Below are 20,515 nucleotides of genomic sequence, written 5' to 3'. Positions count from 1 at the left end.
ATCAAGTTGATCCGCCTTGCGCTTGTTGTTCTGGCCGCCTCAGTTGTTGCCAACCAGCTTGGGAGTAGACAGCGTGGGGACAATTTTGTCCAAGGCGGTGACCTTGACCTGCATCGTGGAGTCGGACGTGGCGTACTTGTCCACCTTGGCCATGAGCACTGCCAGAGAGGTGGGCTCGGAGCACATGAGCTTGTGCTTGAGTAGAGTGCCGTCTCGGCAGCCGTCAATGAAATATTGAATGGCTTGTAACTCATGCACTCCTTCACAGGAGTTGCACAACTTCGTCCAACGCGTGACATAGTCGCGAAGGGGTTCGTCCGGCCTCTCGACGCACATGGCCAGCTCGCGAGGCCAACCAGGGCGTTTGTAGGTGCCAGTGAAGTTGTGAACGAACGCCTCCTCGAAGTCAACCCAAGAATTGACGCTGCCAGCTGGAAGGCTGTTGAGCCATGTCCTCGCCGAGCCGGCCAGCATGAGAGGCACGTAGTGGACTGCTACGCGCTTGTTGCCCCGAGCGATGCCGACTGCGGTGGTGTAGTCGATCAGCCAGTCTTCTGGCTTGGCTGTGTCGTTGTACTTGGGGGTGTCCGAGGGAGAGTGAAGCCTCTCGGAAACTGCTCCCCTCAAATCCGGGGGTTGAAGCACGCCGAAACAATGGGATCATCCTCCTCAAGGAGGGCCGACTGCGCCAGAAGATTGAGGCATCTGCGAGCATCGTTGTCGCTGTGATGGACGCGAGGGCCGATCCCGGCCGAGATCGGAAGGGTGTCCTGGGAGCTTGTGGCATTGTCCCCCTCCCAACGCCTTGGAGGAGGAAGCTCGCGCACTGAATCCCCCTCGTTGCCAGCATCTCTACGATGCCGGCCTGAAATTGGCTCGCTCTGGCGCAGAGAACGCATGTCTTGACTGCGCTCGCCCTCTCAGTCTGAAGTGCGACGCGAGGAGGAACCCTTGGCATGATGACGACCGTTGAGGTTGCGATGCGCTCCGGTATCGGCTCCCGGAGACACGGACTGTGCATGACCAGGGTCAAGAAGAGACTGCTGCTCATTTGCGGCGTCAAGGAGATCCTTGACACGCTTCTCCTGAAGGACTCGTTCCTCGCCCTCCAAACTTGGCATTTCTGCCATGGCCGCCTCCGCAACCCGCAAGTTGGCCGCGGGGGTATCGTAGGTGGGCTGCTTGCCACCTAAGATATCGGCGATAACCTGGTTGCGGTCGTGGACCGCACCGAGTCGGCTAGGACCATCAGCAGCCGGAGTGAGGTCGTAAGCGTAGTTATACTCACTCTATGCGGCCTCCATCCGGCGTTTAGCAGCGGCGATGACAATGCCCTCCTCCAGGATCTGCCTATGGGCCTCCTCGAGTGAGGCCCGAGGATCGGTGGGGTTTGCAGAGGTGGCAATAGCCATCTTCAAGCCGGCAAGGGCAACATGAAGGGTGTCGGAAGCACCCGCAGCAGGGTCAGCCGCATCTGCTGACGCCTTGCCGTGAGGCTTGCTGGTGCCGCCGCCAATGACCATCACCTCCATGAGGTTGGAGACGACAATGACGTGGTGCGGAGCAAGACACCCCCAGACGATGGTGATCCATCGAAGACGAGCACTTCACTAGGGTACTCATCATGCGCAGGTGCCTCCTCAAGGGAAAGCCTGCTGAAGCTAGCGCAAAGCACGTCGATTTCGATGTCCTCGTCGAGGTAGCGAGGCTCATCGTCGATGCACAAATCGCTGAAGAGGACGCCAAGGTTTGGAACAGCAGCGATGACGATGCTGGGGAGCGACTTGTCGTCAGACTTCTCGCCAGATTCCATGAGACGGACTCGAACATCAACGAGTGATGGGGTCATAGTCCTAGGGTAGGGTCATAGGCCTGTCCTACAGGTCCTACCCAAGGACTACCCCACGCAAGGGACATGACCTTAAGTATGCCCGACTGTATTAAGGTGTCCCCATCATCCAGTCGGTAACAGGCCCAGAATCATCCAGTCGGAGACTAAGATTCGGAGGACACCGGACCTACCGACTGGATACACTCGGTGCGTCGTAACCTCCCTGGAGGGAAACTGCCGTACGTTTCCGGGTGCATTAACTAGCATTTATAGCATACGTTACCTGCAACACATGCATTCAATCGCCACTACTCCACCCTTGAATCAGAACCGTTGTGGAGGGCAGCGCACTCTATATAAGCCGCCCTCCCCCACTGGTAAAAGGGTTAGAAAAACATTGTACTCCATATTACACTCGGTAACCAGCTCCAAGAGCACTGAGACGTAGGGCTATTACCTCCACCGTAGAGGGGCCTGAACTCATACAACCTCGCCGTAGCTAGGATTCTGCCCATCTCATTCGTACCCTACACATCTACTGTCAGGCTTATACCCACGACAGTTGGCGCCCACCGTGGGGCAGGCGTCTAAGCGACTTCCGGCGAGTTTGCGACTACTTCCTTTCGTCATGTCGTCCGGTGGAGTTTCGAGCATAGGTCACCAGATCCTCTTCGGCGCTCTCTCCTTCGTCGTCGACGATTCGGCGTGGCTTCGGGAGGCACCCCTTGACGTCAAGGTGCTTCCCCGTCGCGGGGCCACGCACTTTCGTGCCGGCGCTCGCGGCGTTCTTCTTCTCCAACAATCGGCTCCGTTGCCGGCTTGCACCTTCATCACGCGCCGTAGCAGGCGATCTTGCAGTCCGCGTCTACAACGTTGGGTGCAGCATGCCCGAGCGCGCCAGTTCGCGTCCTCTCAGGTGGCAGTCCTGGAGTCTGTTGTAGTCGCCCCACGCTCCCAGTGCTCGGACTCGGTTCCGACTGAGCTTCCTACCGAGTACGTGGGTCGTGGGCCTGCAGCAGAAGTACACATGGCCAACTCCCATGAAGATCCTCGTCAAGCCGACCGAGGTGAAGTTGGCGAAGCATCCGGTGCGCGTCGTCCACCTCGTCGTTCTGCCAGCCGACACACTCGGCGGAGCAACGTGGAGGTGTTCCGCACACCTCTCCTCAACCTGGCCGCGGCTGCCCAGATTGCTGATTCCCTCCAGCCGACTGATTCAGAGGCAGGAAGGGGAATCGAACAAATCCGAGCCCTGTTGCGCACGGCGCAGCAGCAGAATTCGGCAGTCTCCCAGTCACACAATCGGATCCGCAATAGTTCCGTCCATGCAAACACGCATAGATCGGTTCACAGCCCTGGATGTCATCAGTATCGCCGTCGCTCACGCACCCCTCCGCGGGGTGCGCCCTACGGGTCCCGGCATCATGATGATCGGCATTCAGTCGGCGACACTTACGACCCTAGACCCGACGCAAGGGGCCGAATCGCTCAGCGAAGAGTCGACAGGGGTCGAGCCCACCGCGATGGCCGCGATATGGACCGTCCGAGTGGAAGCAGGGCCATCGTATCTGGTCCCGAGTGTTTTAGTCGAGCCATCCGCTCGGCTGATATCCCGCCCAACTTCCAATTGGCTGCGGGAATCGGTAAATTCTCAGGAGAGTCCAAGCCCGAAACATGGCTAGACGACTACCGAGTGGCGGTCCAGATCGGAGGAGGAGACGACCATGTCGCTATGAAGCACCTCCCTCTGATGCTTGACGGCTCGGCCCGAGCTTGGCTGAACCAGTTGGCCCCCTCAAGCATTTACAGTTGGGCAGATCTAGCCCGAGTGTTCATCAGAACCTTCGAAGGAACGTGCAAGCGCCCTGCAGGTCTTGTAGAGCTTCAGCACTGTGTCCAGAAGCCGAATGAGCCCTTGCGCGACTTCATCCAGCGATGGACGACTCTTTACCACACGGTGGAGAACGTCACCGAGCATCAAGCAGTCTGCGCCTTCAAGGCAGGCGTGCGGTACAGGGAGCTGTACTTGAAGTTTGGTCGAACCGGCGACATCTCCATGAGCAAGATGATGGAGATAGCAACTCGCTATGCAAATGGCGAAGAAGAGGACCGCATCCGGAGCGGTAAACACAAGACAGTCGGCGATGCCGACAGAGGTAACTCTCGGAAGCAGAAACCGAAGGTTCCGCCCACACCGCAAGCAGAAGCTGCAGCTGTAACCAGCGCCAAATTCAAGGGCAAAGGGAAAGCGCAGTTCACCCCCAAGAAAAAGCCTTTCAACAATCCCATCCTGGACCAGCCTTGTCCAATCCATACGAAGATAGATGAGGAAGGTAACCCCATATACGCAAAGCACACCACTCGGCAGTGCCGTCTCCTGATCCAGGGTTTGAGCGAAGGGCAGCCGAGTGAGAAGAATCCTGAACAGGATGAGGAGGACAAGGAGGATCCGTTCCCCCAAGTCCATGCAACCCTCATGATCTTCGCTGACGTCGAAAGCAAGAGTCGACTGAAGCTAGTAAACAGAGAAGTCAACATGGCCGTTCCGACTGCCCCCAAGTTTCTCAAATGGTCTTAGACTGCGATTACCTTCGATCAGTCGGATCATCCAACACATGTCCCCACCCCAGGAAGGCAGGCTCTGGTCGTCGACCCGGTGGTGGAAGGAGTCCGACTGCGCAAAGTCCTAATGGACGGCGGCGGCGGATTGAATATTATGTATGTCGACACTCTCAAGGGGATGGGCATTCCGATGTCCAGACTCAGCGAGAGCAATATGCAGTTCCACGGAGTCGTCCCAGGGCGGAAGGCCAAATCACTCGGCCAGATCGCATTGGATGTCATCTTCGGCTCCGACAAGAACTTTCGCAAGGAGAAGCTCACGTTTGAGGTGGTGGACTTCCAGAGCGCTTACCATGCATTCTGGGACGCCCGGCATATGTGAGTTTCATGGCACGACCGTGTTATGTGTACTTGAAGTTGAAAATGCCCGATCCAAAAGGCGTTATCACCATCACCGGCAACCGCCAGCGAGCCGAGGAGTGTCTGCAAGAGGGGTCGAGGATTGCCGACCATCAGATGGCTGTACTCGAGCTCGAAGAGTACAAGAAGACAGTCGACCCCGCCGACTTAATGCGCTCAAAGAAGCCAGCTTCTGAGTCCGCGTTCCAGTCGGCAGGAGAGACTAAGAAGGTCAGCATCCACCCGACGGACGAGTCTGCCACCCCGACGAACATCTCCACCACCCTGGATCCCAAATAGGAAGCCGAGCTCACCCAATTCCTCCGTGAGAACTGGGACATCTTCGCATGGAAGCCATCTGACATGCCAGGTGTACCTAGGGAGTTGGCTGAGCACCGACTGCATGTGGATCCCGCTGCTCGGCCCGTCCGAGAGCGCCTGCGCCGGTCCGCCGTGCACAAAAGGAAGGCAATCGGAGAAGAGGTGGCTAAGCTGCTAGCTGCCAGATTCATTCGCGAAGTTCACCACTCCGAGTGGCTCGCCAATGTAGTCATGGTGCCCAAGAAGGACAAGTCACTCCGAATGTGCATTGACTTCAAGCACCTCAATAAGGTCTGCCCGAAAGACCATTTTCCGCTCCCCCGCATAGATCAAATTGTCGATTCGACTGCGGGGTGCGAGCGTTTATCATTTCTTGATGCCTACTCGGGTTATCATCAGATCCGTCTGTATGGTCCCGATGAGTTGAAAACAGCTTTCATCACCCCGTTTGGGTGCTTCTGCTACATCACCATGCCTTTCGGTCTGAAGAATGCAGGAGCTACCTTTATGCGTATGATCCAAAAATGTCTCCTCGACCAGATCGGTCGCAATGTGGAGGCATACATGGATGATATCATAGTCAAGTCCCGCAAAGGTTCCGACCTGCTGACTGACTTGGCAGAAACATTCGCCAACCTTCGTAGGTACGATATCAAGCTAAATCCTGCCAAGTGTTCATTCGGTGTTCCCAGTGGAAAGTTACTCGGTTTCTTCGTTTCCGAACGAGGGATCGATGTTAACCCCGAAAAGATCGGGACCATCGTCCGAATGGAGAGGCCGGTCAGAATACACGATGTCCAACGACTCACAGGTTGCTTAGCAGCTTTGAGCAGGTTCATCAGTCGACTCGGCGAGAAAGCACTTCCTCTGTACCGACTCATGAAGAAATCAGATACCTTCGAGTGGACAGACGAAGCCCAAGTCGTGTTCGACGACCTCAAAGTCCTACTTTCCACCCAGCCGGTTCTTACTCCTCCGCTCAGTAAAGAGCCCCTTCTTCTATATATCGCGGCCACAAATCAAGTGGTTAGTACTGTTCTTACAGTCGAGCGAGAGGAGGAGGGCAAAGCTTACAAAGTTCAGCGGCCAGTGTACTACGTTTCCGAGGTTCTGACCCCTTCCAAGCAGAGGTATCCCCATTATCATAAGCTTATCTATGGGATCTATTTGACTGCGAAGAAGGTTGCCCATTATTTCCAAGACCACTCGGTATCTGTCGTTTCTGATTCTCCTTTGTCGGAAATTCTCCACAATCGAGACGCGTCAGGCCAAGTGGCGAAGTGGGCGATGGAGATGCTGTACTGTGACATCAAGTTCGAGGCCAAGAAAGCTATTAAGTCTCAAGCCCTGGCTGACTTTATAGCAGAATGGGTAGAACAACAGCAACCGACTCACATCTACTCGGCTCATTGGACAATGTTCTTCGATGGGTCTAAGATGTTGAATGGATCCGGCGCTAGTGTTGTGATCGTATCACCAAAGGGTGACAAGCTCAAGTATGTGCTTCAGATACACTTTGATTCCTCTAACAATGAGGCAGAGTATGAAGCTCTTCTCTACGGATTGTGCATGGCCATCTCACTCGGCGTCCGTCGCCTGATGGTCTACGGCGATTCAGACTTGGTGGTCAACCAAGTGATGAAAGAGTGGGACGTAAGGAACCCCACTATGACAACCTACTGCAATGCGGTCAGGAAGCTGGAGAAGAAGTTTGAAGGTCTAGAACTTCATCATGTTCCAAGACTGAAGAACCAAGCGGCGGACGAATTGGCGAAGCTCGGATCCACTCGGAGACCCGTCCCGAGTGATGTCTGCCTCGAGCACCTCCATCTTCCTTCAGTCAAAGAAGATCCCTTCACGGAAGAGCCAGTACAACCCAAGAGCGCAACAGACCCGACTGAAGTCGATGTGCCTGCTATGGTTGATCTGGTCACAGAGATTCTGGTAATCATTCCCGATTGGACTGTGCCGATTATGGCATATATCCTAAGGCAAGAACTTCCAGAAGATGAAGTCCAAGCCCGACAAATAGTTCGCAGGTCGAAAGCGTTCACTGTCATTGACGGTCAATTGTATAAGGAGAGTGTTTCAGGCGTTCTCCAACGTTGCATTTCCCCAGAGGAAGGGCAGTTGATCCTAGAGGATATCCACTCGGGAACCTGCGGCCATCATGCTTCTTCAAGAGCAATCGTCGCCAAGGCGTTCAGGGCTAGATTCTTCTGGCTGCAGGCTAACGAAATGGCTAAAGCTATGGTCGATCGATGCGAAGGCTGTCAGTTCTACTTCAACAAGTCCCACAAGCCAACATCTGCACTAAAGACAATCCCACTTGTGTGGCCGTTTGCAGTTTGGGGATTAGACACAGTCGGACCATTCAAGACAGGCCAAGGAGGCTACACACATCTGTTGGTGGCAGTCGACAAGTTTACAAAGTGGATAGAAGCCAAGCCCATCAAGAAACTCGACGCCTCCACAGCCGTGAAGTTTGTCAGAGACATCATCTCCAGATTCGGAGTGCCTCACAGCATAATCACGAACAATGGGACAAACTTCGACTCGGACATATTCAAAGGCTTCTGCGCGAGTCAAGGTATCCGAGTGGATTTTGCTTCCGTAGCACATCCGCAATCCAATGGACAAGCTGAGCGTGCAAATGGACTTATCCTTCAAGGTTTGAAGCCTCAACTCTTGCGAGAGATAGGACATGCTGCTGGTGCGTGGGTAACCGAGTTACCTTCAGTACTTTGGGGTCTCCGCACCACTCCGAACAGATCAACAGGGCGATCACCGTTCTTCCTCGTCTATGGAGCGGAAGCGATCCTTCCGAGTGACCTGCTTCACAATGCCCCGCGAGTCGAACTCTTCTCCGAAGTTGAAGCAGAACAAGCAAGGCAAGATGGAGTCGATCTTCTAGAGGAGGAGCGCGAGATGGCACTTACTCGCTCAACAATTTATCAGCAAGATCTGCGACGTTTTCATGCACGACATGTCAGAAGCCGCACGTTCCAGGCTGGCGATTTGGTGCTCCGAGTGGATCAGCAGAGACCACACAAGTTGGCTCCGGCCTGGGAAGGTCCTTTCATCATTTCAAAGGTGCTGAACAACGGGGCATACAGACTCTACAACATTCAGAAGGAGACCGACGAACCCCGCGCGTGGAACGGAGACCTCCTCAAGCGTTTTTATACGTGATAGCCGACTGAAGCAGTGTAACGAACAAGTTTTGGAGAAATAATATACAGCAAATTCAATTTCTTTTGCAGATTCAGAGTTCTTCCGTGGTTGCAAACTATGGTCACAAAAAAAAACTTAGCTGCGATCCTGCATCGCCTAAGTATTAACTATCTCCGAGTGTGCACTTTACGTCGCACTTGGGGGCTTAGCTGCGATCCCGAATCGCCTAAGTAACACCTTCCTCCGAGTGTGCACTTTACGTCGCACTCGGGGACTTACCTGCGATCACGCATCGCCTAGGTATTAACTTCTCCGAGTGTGCACTTCACGTCGCACTCGGGGACTTAGCTGTGATCCTGCATCGCCTAAGTATTAACTTCCTCCGAGTGTGCACTTTACGTCACACTCGGGGACTTAGCTGCGATCACGCATCGCCTAAGTATTAACTTCTCCAAGTGTGCACTTCACGTCGCACTCGGGGACTTAGCTGCGATCCTGAATCGCCTAAGTAACACCTTCCTCCGAGTGTGCACTTTACGTCGCACTCGGGGACTTAGCTGCGATCACACATCGCCTAAGTATTAACTTCTCCGAGTGTGCACTTCACGTCGCACTCGGGGACTTAGCTGCGATCACGCATCGCCTAAGTATTAACTTCTCCGAGTGTGCACTTCACGTCGCACTCGGGGGCTTAGCTGCGATCCTGAATCGCCTAAGTAACACCTTCCTCCGAGTGTGCACTTTACGTCGCACTCGGGGACTTAGCTGCGATCACGCATCGCCTAAGTATTAACTTCTCTGAGTGTGCACTTCACGTCGCACTTGGGGACTTAGCTGCGATCCCGAATCGCCTAAGTAACACCTTCCTCCGAGTGTGCACTTTACGTCGCACTCGAGGACTTAGCTGCGATCACGCATCGCCTAAGTATTAACTTCTCCGAGTGTGCACTTCACGTCGCACTCGGGGACTTAGCTGCGATCACGCATCGCCTAAGTATTAACTTCTCCGAGTGTGCACTTCACGTCGCACTCGGGGACTTAGCTGCGATCCCGAATCGCCTAAGTAACACCTTCCTCCGAGTGTGCACTTTACGTCGCACTCGGGGACTTAGCTGCGATCACGCATCGCATAAGTATTAACTTCTCCGAGTGTGCACTTCACATCGCACTCGGGGACTTAGCTGCGATCCTGCATCGCCTAAGTATTAACTTCCTCCGAGTGTGCACTTTAAGTCACACTCGGGGACTTAGCTGCGATCCTGCATCGCCTAAGTATTAACCTCCTCCGAGTGTGCACTTTACGTCACACTCGGGGACTTAGCTGCGATCACGCATCGCCTAAGTATTAACCTCCTCCGAGTGTGCACTTTACGTCACACTCGGGGACTTAGCTGCGATCACGCATCGCCTAAGTATTAACTTCCTCGGAATGTGCACTTTATGTCACACTCGGGGACTTAGCTGCGATCACGCATCGCCTAAGTATTAACTCTCTCCGAGTGTGCACTTAACGTCACACTCGGGGGCTTAGCTGCGATCACGCATCGCCTAAGTATTAACTCTCTCAGAGTGTGCACTTACCGTCACACTCGGGGGCTTAGCTGCGATCACGCATCGCCTAAGTATTAACTTCCTCCGAGTGTGCACTTTACGTCACACTAAGGGACTTAGCTGCGATCACGCATCGCCTAAGTATTAACTTCCTCCGAGTGTGCACTTTACGTCACACTCGGGGACTTAGTTGCGATCACGCATCGCCTAAGTACTAATCTTCCTTCGAGTGTGCACTTCATGTCACACTCGAGGACTTAGCTGCGATCCTGCATCGCCTAAGTACTAATCGCTCCTCCGAGTGTGCTCTATACGTTACACTCGGGAACTTAGCACTGATCATGAATCACCTAAGTCCTAATATTCTACGAGTACACATTAAGTGTTCAACTCCAAACAGAATTCAAGCAAAAGAATAAGTGTTTTCGTGGTGACTCCAACAGTCTAGACACGATAACAGACTCGGTGCGGATCAAGCTTACCCGCACCGATCTAAAAGTATGACGGCCAAAAGAAGTGGCCAAAATATCGTACAGGCAAACACTCGGCATACCGAGGATAAAGTTCGATCATGAGTCAGCTGGGCCCGCGTCAGGACTGGAAGGTTCCACAAAGGTATCCAGGTCGATTCCATCAGCAATGCTGGTCGCAGTCTCCAGGAATGTCTCCATGAAGTCTTCGAATTGAAGCTTCTTCATGTTGGCAACTTTCAAGGCTTTCAGCTTATCTTCCCGCACTTCTTTGCAATGGACTCGGACCAAGGACAGCGCCACATCAGCACCGCAACACGCTGCCGATTTCTTCCAAGATTGCACTCGGGCCGGAATCTCCCCAGTCGCCACAACAGAGTCTCCATCTTCTCCCGCGACTCGTCTTCCGGGCAAAGCTCCTTCTCAATGCGGCCAAAGATTTCTCTCAGTCGGTTGATGAACGGACCCACTTTGCCTACGCGGATATGAGCCCGGAGTAGATTCCGGTTGGCGTCCTCGCTGAGTGGCACATTGTCCTTCATGGATAGTTCCACGGCCGCCGCTTCAGCTTCAGCGTCACCACAAAAATCTGCCACAAACGAGCAAATAGAAATTACAAACCGAGTGTTCGTCACAAGATACAACCACTCGACAAATCATCAAACTTACCAGCCAGACGACTCATCATCTGGACAGCCCAGTCGTTCACATACTTCTCCTGAGCTATCCATCGTTTATTCCGAGCAGCCATTTGATCGTACACTTCGGTCCTCTGTTTCTTCAGCCTCTCCACCTCCGCCACCAACGCCCTGTTTGCCTCCAACGCTTCCTCCAAGGATTTCTCTCGAACTTCCAGCGCGTTCTTCAGGCCAGCCATGGCGAGCGTCGCGGCTTCTAGTTCACCAGCATATTGGTTCTTCTCAGCCCTCAAGGCTTCATAAGCGCTCCCCATATCACAAGTTTTCTACAAAACAAAACTAAGGGTTATCAGCAACTTTCTCAATACCAACTATGTTCTTCAGACCCCTGCCGACGCAAGCAGTCGACAGCGGTCTCGGGGACTACACCCAGTGGGCTCACTAAGAGTGACCCCACTCGCATGCACCTCAAGCAGGTCTGCCCTATTGAGGTGCACGTTTTCACTTACGCCTCCGAGGCTAAAGTTACTCCACCTGTGTGCAGTTTACTCTAGGGAACTCTTACCGCAAGAGTGCTCCGACTGCAGTAAGTACTTGCACTCATAAATCTTGTCTACGGACACGACAAAAATAAAGACCAAATGTATAAAGACAACTGTCGGTGCAAGCACTCGACAGAAGTCTCGGGGACTACACCCACTGGGTTCACTCGGAGTGAACCCATTGCAAACAACAGACTACGACAACACCCAGTGGGTTACAAAAGAAAAGTAAGTACTTACTAGACTACTTACTCGGATGTCGTCGCGCAGCTCCAAGCTCCGCTGGTAGAAAGCCGCAACGGAGTCATAAGCCTTCTTGGCCTCCCCGGTCATCAGCTCCGCTTGGATCATGGCTCCCTTGGCCGCTCCCACCTGCTCCTCTGGGACACACCGAATGCTGAATTCAACATTCGACGAACCGGGAATCGTGGGAAGATCCTGGGGCATCCCAAGATTCGCCCCAGTCAGTTCGTCGCCCACCGGCACTGGTTCAGTCAGTGGAGGCACTTCAGTCGGCGGAGCGTCGGCGGCAGGGGCAGCAGAAGGAGGAGCATCCTCAAGGACAGGCTCCACGACAGGCTCCGCGGCCGGGTCGGTTCTCCCTTGCCTGTCTTCGTCCGGGTGAATCGCCCCTGACAAGCCGAATAGCATGATGATTCAGAAAAAGAAAAGGATAGTACAGTCTACAGGAATAAAACACCTGACTCTCCTACAACATACCCGGCTGGGACGAGACGACGTTGTCTGTGTCCATGGGGTCATCCCCTTGGCGGACCGGAGAGGTTGTAGAAGTGGCGACCCTGTCAAGTGAAGCCCATTCGACTTCTAAAGCGGGAGTGCACTCTGATAACATAAAAAGCCGAGAGTTGGATTCGCTTACGTGGATGTGACGGGGATGGCAACCCTCATGCGCGGTAGATCCCTCCGAGGTTTGGGCCCACTCGGTTTGGGCGCCCTGGGAGATTGGCCTGCAGGCTCAGCGGGGGCGTCCCTGGACCTCTTCGTGCCTCGAGCACTCGGCACCGCCGGAGCGGTAGGTAGAGCACTCGACAACGCGGGGGGAGCCGAAGGGACGACAGGCTCATGTCGACGCTTACTCTGTTGTTCTGGCGGTGGAGGCGGAGAGTCGCGCTCTTCGTCTTCTTCCTCCTCCTCGCTGTCCTCCTCCTCCTCCGACTCCCGGCTGTCGGAGACATATTCAGCGCTATCCACGCTCCCCCTCCCGTGGCGCCGGCTCAACCTCGTCGTCCGCCGACAACCTCCAAGATTTATGCACGAGTTGGCCGTGCTCTACCAGCTCCAGCAGGTCCCCCTCCGTCACTGTGGAGGGGAGAAAGTCTCCCTGGATCCATCCCGCTAGCAATGGCCGCTGCCGCCGCTGAGCAGCCGCCGCCTTGCCCTTCTTCTTCCTTGCCTCCATCTTGTTGGTCTGGCCCTTGGTCATGGCGGCGATGGCGAGCTTTCGAGAAGGATGGGAAGAGAAAGGTGTATGAGCGCAAGAGGTGGCGAGGAAGACGGAGCAAGCAAGAGCAGAGGATTCGGCGAGTGTAACCGAAGGGTCTCATCGGCCAGAGTTAAATAGAACACCGACTGGGTCCCTGGCGAGCGGGCCCGAAATCTTATCCGCCCAACCAGCCGCGGCGATATCGGCGGAAGAGTTGAAGGCGCGAGGATCGAGGAGTCAGGCGCTACTCGAGTGCGCTGACGTCGCCCCTGCTAAGCGCGCGGAACCCGAAATTTGAGATCCCGGAAAATCCGCCGCTGTCAGTTGACCGGTCGTGTCAAAAGATGCCGCGAAAGCACTCGGTTCCCGACATCCGTTCCGCAGAACACATTCACTCGGATCATTGGCCAGGAGAGATAGAATGGATAGAGGCAATCAACGCCCACGCCGAACCTAGTCCAGTCAGATCTGAGCATCGAGCACTGCTTTGACGTTTCAACCCCAATCCATTCGGGGACTAATGATGGGGTCATAGTCCTAGGGTAGGGTCATAGGCCTGTCCTACAGGTCCTACCCAAGGACTACCCCACGCAAGGGACAGGACCTTAAGTATGCCCGACTGTATTAAGGTGTCCCCATCATCCAGTCGGTAACGGGCCCAGAATCATCCAGTCGGAGACTAAGACTCGGAGGACACCGGACCTACCGACTGGATACACTCGGTGCGTCGTAACCTCCCTGGAGGGAAACTGTCGTACGTTTCCGGGTGCATTAACTAGCATTTATAGCATACGTTACCTGTAACGCATGCATTCAATCGCCACTACTCCACCCTTGAATCAGAACCGTTGTGGAGGGCAGCGCACTCTATATAAGCCGCCCTCCCCCACTGGTAAAAGGGTTAGAAAAACATTGTACTCCATATTACACTCGGTAACCAGCTCCAAGAGCACTGATACGTAGGGCTATTACCTCCACCGTAGAGGGGCCTGAACTCATACAACCTCGCCGTAGCTAGGACTCTGCCCATCTCATTCGTACCCTACACATCTACTGTCAGGCTTATACCCACGACAACAAGCATCGCAGAAACCTCCTCGAGGGCAGGCTCCACGGGCATGCTGATCTATCCGGACACGAGGCATCCGGCGATGTTGGCGAAAGGTCTCTCCCAGAGCGTAACTCCGGCCGATGCCACGGAAGGCCCCATGGTGGGCGCCAAATGTCGGAGTTTACTCACGACATAAGCCATGGGTACGCTAAAGATATGAGGTGGAGACCGAAAGGACACCGATGGGTTCTGAGAACGGGGTTGGTACAAGCGAGGGACGCACGATGTACCAAGGTGCGGGGTTCTCCGTAGAGATAATACCCCTAGTCCTGCCGGAATGTATAATGCACCAGAGTGGTTACAGTGTGCTCCTTGAGTTGTTTGACAGAGGAGGAAGAAGGAGTTGCCGGCTCGCTACTGCCTCTTCTGTATGGGTATGTGTGTGTGCGCTTGGCCGACCCTCTGCATGGAGGGGGGTCAGGGGGTTTTATAGACGAACCCACCGACCTACAGTAAGGATAAAAGTACAAAGATGGGACCCGGCTGGCAGCCTCGCCGGCTGGCCAAGGGGTCCAAAATGGTCTTGTCTTGACGCTGGAGGGGCCCACCGGCTGCAAGGTCCCATCTGGCTATGGGACCCACCGGCCAGCCAATGAAGTGCTCGCGTAAGGCCGACGCATGACACGTGTAGTACGTCCAGCTCGTCTTGCAAGATTCGTCATGGGTTGCCATTACGACCGTCTCCACTGCCGTGCGCTCCAATCTTGTACCCTTGCTGACGCGTATTCACCTTTAACCGTATGGTCTCTTCATGACCTACGGTCTGATGTGACTTGAGCTCCCTCGCCGGCTAGCGGCCTCACTAGCCGGCCTAGGAACGGCCTTCTCGCCTCTAGCCGGCAAACGCATCCCAAACGGCCAAAGTAGGTAGATCGCCCCTAGCCGGCAGGGGCTTCCTAGCCGGCCAGGGGGATTTGGCCGTCTCACTCCTAGCCGACAAGGGTTTCCTAGCCGGCCAGGGGGATTGGGCCATATGGAACCCCTTGTGCGTTTCCTTCAATATAGAAGGCAAAGGAGTAGGGTCGATGAGCCTACCCCGGGGTTATCCCCCCGTCACCATGACAAGAGTGTGTATACAAAGTGACACATGCCACATTTACTGGACATGCATAAAGGTGAATCATCTCCTTTACATGTGCTCACTTAACCAATTCGAGGATGGTATACAACTTGACAATCCTCTGGCATGCATGCATAGGATTGTCGGAGCTTCACTGGTGACGGCGAGGATTGCAAGCGCCAAGGAATAACTACATCATCCGTGAGGGGAGCATGGAAGCAATGACGGAAGAAGACGGATCTACTAAAGCTACAACGGGCAAACATTTGGGCCCATGGCCGATATCTAGGCCCAGGCTAGACATCCAGCGCATGTGAAGAAGGAGTAGAGCAGCGCCCTCGAGCGGTCAAAGCTACAACGACTAGACATCTCACGCCAGCCTGGACATTCGATGCCAAGACAAGATAGACATCCAGCGCGTGCCCGGAAATCCGGCACGAGGATACCCAAAGCTGCAGCTCCGTGACCAGCGCCACGCCGAACATCCGGCACGTCGCGAACGGCCGGACACCCGTTCCCTGGCCCAGAAATCCGGTGCCCACATGCAAGTAGCCAACATGCTGAAGGCCCATGTATGCCCCTCTCACTTACCCCTTCGTGGCTACATCATCCGTGAGGGAAGCGAGGAGTGCAAGCGCCAAGGAATAACTCCACCCCTCCTCATTTCTAGGGTTAACAAAGTGATATCTCATTCATAGATGAGCTCTGCTTTTTCCTATACTTCTCATATGGAGACTGAGGCATCCACCAGAGAAGATCCTTAGAGCATCTCAAGGCCCCTTTAGAGGAAAGATCCATCTTGGATTCAAGGCTGATCTATCCTAGAGATTCGGATGAACTACCCATGTATCTTCATTTCCATTGTTGTTCTTGGATCTTGATGCACCTCATGTATTGCTTGTGATTTAAGGAGTACTTGGTGTGGATCTTGTCCAATAGAGTGTTTTCCCCTTTGATATGTCCATGTTTTCCCCTCATGTTCTTTGTGTTCTTTGAGGGATCCACCTCCAATTCCTGAAAATTGGGCCACCCTCGTGTTTTCCCCATATCATGTTGTTTGAGAAGTTCATGTATTCACTCTTTGTCGGGGAGAAACGATGATGTATGGGACCAGCGAGGTCCCTTTATGGTTCCGCAGGAGGGCCTAGGTGCACAAAGAGCACCAGCCGACCAGATCACGCGCGGGGTCTTATATAGGTTCGGGACGCCCTGGATCGTAAGATCATACGTCCTGTTTTTGTGTTTGATTGATTGTGGGGTTCAAGTACATGAGTGTGACAAACCAGCAAAGATGCTCAAGAGGTGCAGCTATGCGTGTAATTGGACAGAGTGTCGACCCCTCTAACGGTAGCCCCGGGCATCCTTTTATAGTCTAAGGGGTCACCATAGAGGTCATAATGGTCTTTTCCTGCGTGTATAGTGTGTACTACAGCTATAGAGACAGTTTATCAGGATAGGTAGTGGGAAATACCTAACTTTGACGGACTAGGACATGCACATTAAATGCGCCATGAGGTGATGCGCTACAGACGTCCCCCGACAAGGATTGCCTCTCCTTTTATGTCGTTCACCCAGCTACCTCCTATTCTTCTGCAACGCCACGGGACAGGTGTAATGAAAGCTGCAAGAGGACCACCCATGTGGCCACGTGCCCCTACCAGCCATGCATGCCCGCTCGACTCCTCAGCTGATGTAGACAGTTGAAAGTGCGTCACTACTAGAAAAAAGGTTGTTAGTGGCGCACCTATTTTGGCTATTAATGGCGCACTATAGGTGCGCCACTATTATCACGCCACTACTAAAAAATAGTAATGGCACATGCCTGGTGCACCACTGTTAATCTACATAACAGTGGCGCACCACCTGGTGCGCTATTACTATCCCACACACTAATGGCGCAGCTAAAGTGCACCATTACTAGGCCGAGAAGTGTGCCACTACTTTTACTCCAAGGGGCCATGTGTACCTTGTGCTCTGGGTTACTAGTGGCGCACTTTTAGATAATGCGCCACTAGGGTGTTTATTTACGTGCGTCACTAAAATGCAATATGGTGCGCCACTACTATGAATATTAGGAATTATTATTTTTTGGTTTTCTGATATTTGCACAGGTTACAAAATATATTATAGCACAGAATATAAACAACAGATTTATCGAATACAATAGAAGATTAGTCTCCGAATACAATTCATCATATTAGTCTCTGAATTCAAAATACCGAACAAAGTTAGAACATTACAAGTCTCGAGACCGCGAGTAGCGAGTTTGTCTTCACATTACAAGTCTATATCTAAACTACCATCACATAGAAGAGGGTTGCGGTCATGATGAGCATCATCGCAATGAAACTGATCTTCATCTGGTTCCTCCTCCGCTCCCTCCTCTCTCCTGCTAGATAGCGCGTGTATCTAGCTTCCGCCTCCATCCTAGTGGTGTACCCTTTGTAACTGTTACTGCTGAAACAGTGAACCTGTCTCCGACACTCCTCCCAGTCATCCTAGACTCCGGGAACCTCACCCTTGTACATGACATACGACGACATCTCTATGCACTAGAGAAACAAAACGTTAGTAGAAATTTACAGATAATATATAAGCAATATATAAGTATCCATACGTATAAACTGAGACAGATAATACACTAACATTTTGGGTAAGAGCAAGTATTATATAATACTAAAGTGTATTCCTCACAATTATAATTGTTATTTGTGTAGTTGGTTACCATATATGAACATTCCCAAGCTAAAACAAAATAGACCATAACAAAAAAATGAGACAAATGAATCTGCTAAACATATTGACCGACGGAATGTTTACATTACAAAATGGAGAATTTCGTAAACTTCACAACTTATCATAGCGCATATAAGTTTGTAAGGTTGTTACCTGGTACTTGCAAACAGATCTAGATGGATCAGCATACAGCTGGATAGCAGAGAGATATGGCACATAATATTGGATCATGGAGTCACCGCCATTTAACACGAGGGGAACACCAGCCCCATAAGCACTCCACTCCCTGAAAGACTCCCAGAGATCATCAAGGCAGAAGTAAGGAGATGAATCCATGGCATCACCACTCCTCCGCATCCTCAAGCTTGTCTGCAGTAGAACAAAACAAATATAGCTTAATCACATAACGAAGCAATATGTTTTTTCCTTTAATAACTAAAAGCGGTCTAACTTTGACTAGAAATCCAAATTCATTGTGCGTAGACAAAACATGGGCCAATATCACTACATGATTTAATCCTTCAGAGAAACTAAGGACTTGTATATGGCAATTGGCACAGATAAATATTGCATGGATATGCAGATTGCAATCAAAATCAGAGTACCTCAATAGTTACTATATCTAAGTTGCATCAAGCACAATTAGCATAAAATCAAATCAGAAGCTTCCAAAGTGACTCACTGTGTCGATTTCATTCGCTAACACTAGGAGAGTAGTGCTCAAAGACAGGCTAAACCAACCAATATTGGTCGAATAAGCATTCCTTCAAGGCAAATTTCTACTAGGAAACACATTTTAGCAATCATCAGTATGGGGCCATGGCGACAGAAGTTTCCTTGGAAAAGTACACATGAACTGCCATTAGGACCATGCTGGAATTGAACAACGGTTGCTGCTCACCATCCACAGCTACTACCATTAAGAACTTTCAATGGCCTGGAACAACCAATAAATTCAAGCGAAATGCAGTCTGTACGGAGTAAACTATGAAATGCGGCCTCAGACATATTCATCCATAATCCTTCACTTTTCTTTGGAAAATGACGCATCAACCATCTGAATTAATACCATACAAATCTACACTTGATTATGTTAGCGGCTTACTTAATATGGGAATCTAAACAACTAGGTCTATCTCGACCCTTCGCCCCACACATGTAATCTCTAATATACAAGAGCACGCTTTTAGGCTTAGCCATGGAAGGATGGATACCTCGGGCATGTTCCGGACGGGCACGGAGGGCATAGTGGAGGCGAGGAACCTATCGAGATTCCCGACCTCCTCCTCCTCTGCGGCGGCGGGCTCGGAGGGCATTACGTTCACCTTGGCCGCTGTGGACGCTAGCGAGGGCATGGAGGAGGTGGAGAAGGAGTCGTCGGAATCCGCCCGAACGTCGGCGTCGTCGGACGCGGAGGTGACCGTGGCGGCCGCCGCTGCCTTCCGCCTGGGAGGAGGGCGACGGGCAGAGGGAGGGCGACGTCGGGGGCCGGCGGCTCTGCAGGCCCTGCTGCTGGTGCTGCTGGGTGTGGCGGCGGAGGGGAGGGTAGTAAAAGCGGTCGCCTTTGAGCTGGGTGCGCGAGGAAGCGGCCGCGGTGCCGGAGGAGCCTGCCATCGTCTTCACGACGGCGAGGGCGGGGATAGGTTTTGGAGGCGACCGGGGGGGATTTGGGACGGTGGAATTGGGATGCTTAGGGTTAGGGTTTTGCTGGCCCTTTTAGCCCTCTCTGTCTCGCTCACTCGCTGACTGCCTTTTTTTTATATTACCAATGGCGCAACTCCTAAGAATGTGCCATTGGTAATCAGGGTTACTAATGGCGTACCTCGTGTGTGGTGCGCCATTACTAGTTTTAAAAAAAAAATTGAAAAAAATTTGTTAGTAGTGGCGCACCGTGGGTGTGGTGCGCCATTACTAGTTTAAACTAGTAATGGCGCACTTTCCCCTCGTGCGCCACTGCTAAGTCTGGGAAGGGTGTGGGGCCAGGACAAAACTAGTAAAGGCGCACCACACACCAGGTGCACCATTAGTAATATGGCCATTAATGGCGCAATATCTGGTGCGCCACTACTATATAGGAGTGGCGCACCACATACATGTTGCGCCATTAATGTCCATATTAGCTATACCCATTTTTCTAGTAGTGGTTATATCGACTAGAGGGGGTTGTAAACAGGCGATTTTTACAAATTCATCACTGAGGAAATTCCTAGTGAGTAAAGTCCTCAGTCATGAACAGAGTGCAGTAGAATAAGTACTCAACAGATGTGCAAAAACAACTATAGCTTAGTCTTCAGAGTGAAGAGGTCACGCGGTCAGGATTAGATAGTGAAGAATAACTTAAGTGAAAATTTTGAGGTGAGGAATTAGATAAAGTCTTCAGTCGAATTATTCCAATAGTAAATATCAAAGTCATCAACATGCAATGGAGGAAATTAAAGAGTTGAGGAATTAGAACCGATTACTCAATGAAGACATTGGTTTGATGACCCAGTTCCATCTGTTGTGACTGTCGTATGTCTGGTTTGGAGCAGCTTCGTATTCAAACCAAAGGACACACAGTCTCGGGACACACAGTCCCTACCGTATTCTTCTTGAGCTAAGGACACATAGTCCTCGCCCAACACTCGTGGTAAGTCTTCAGGGAAGACTTCCAAACCCTCACAAACTCGGACACCC

General features: G+C 52.4%; 1 protein-coding gene and 1 pseudogene across 1 annotated transcript; one reads left to right on the top strand and one right to left on the bottom strand.

Moving 5' to 3' along the window:
- Positions 1 to 7,411: 7,411 nt before the first annotated feature.
- LOC123413399 (uncharacterized protein K02A2.6-like) lies at positions 7,412 to 8,173 on the top strand (the record flags this gene model as incomplete). Its single annotated transcript, XM_045106327.1, has 1 exon — positions 7,412 to 8,173. A coding segment is annotated over one exon (762 nt), but the record flags the coding sequence as incomplete, so codon positions are not given.
- Positions 8,174 to 11,982: 3,809 nt separating this feature from the next.
- Positions 11,983 to 19,453, bottom strand: LOC123408697 (annotated as a pseudogene).
- Positions 19,454 to 20,515: the final 1,062 nt, after the last annotated feature.

This window comes from Hordeum vulgare, chromosome 7H (genome assembly GCF_904849725.1).
Source record: "Hordeum vulgare subsp. vulgare chromosome 7H, MorexV3_pseudomolecules_assembly, whole genome shotgun sequence".
NCBI classification, from domain to species: domain Eukaryota; kingdom Viridiplantae; phylum Streptophyta; class Magnoliopsida; order Poales; family Poaceae; genus Hordeum; species Hordeum vulgare.
Note: the sequence above shows the minus strand (reverse complement) of the source record. Positions and strands in the feature narration are given on the sequence as shown.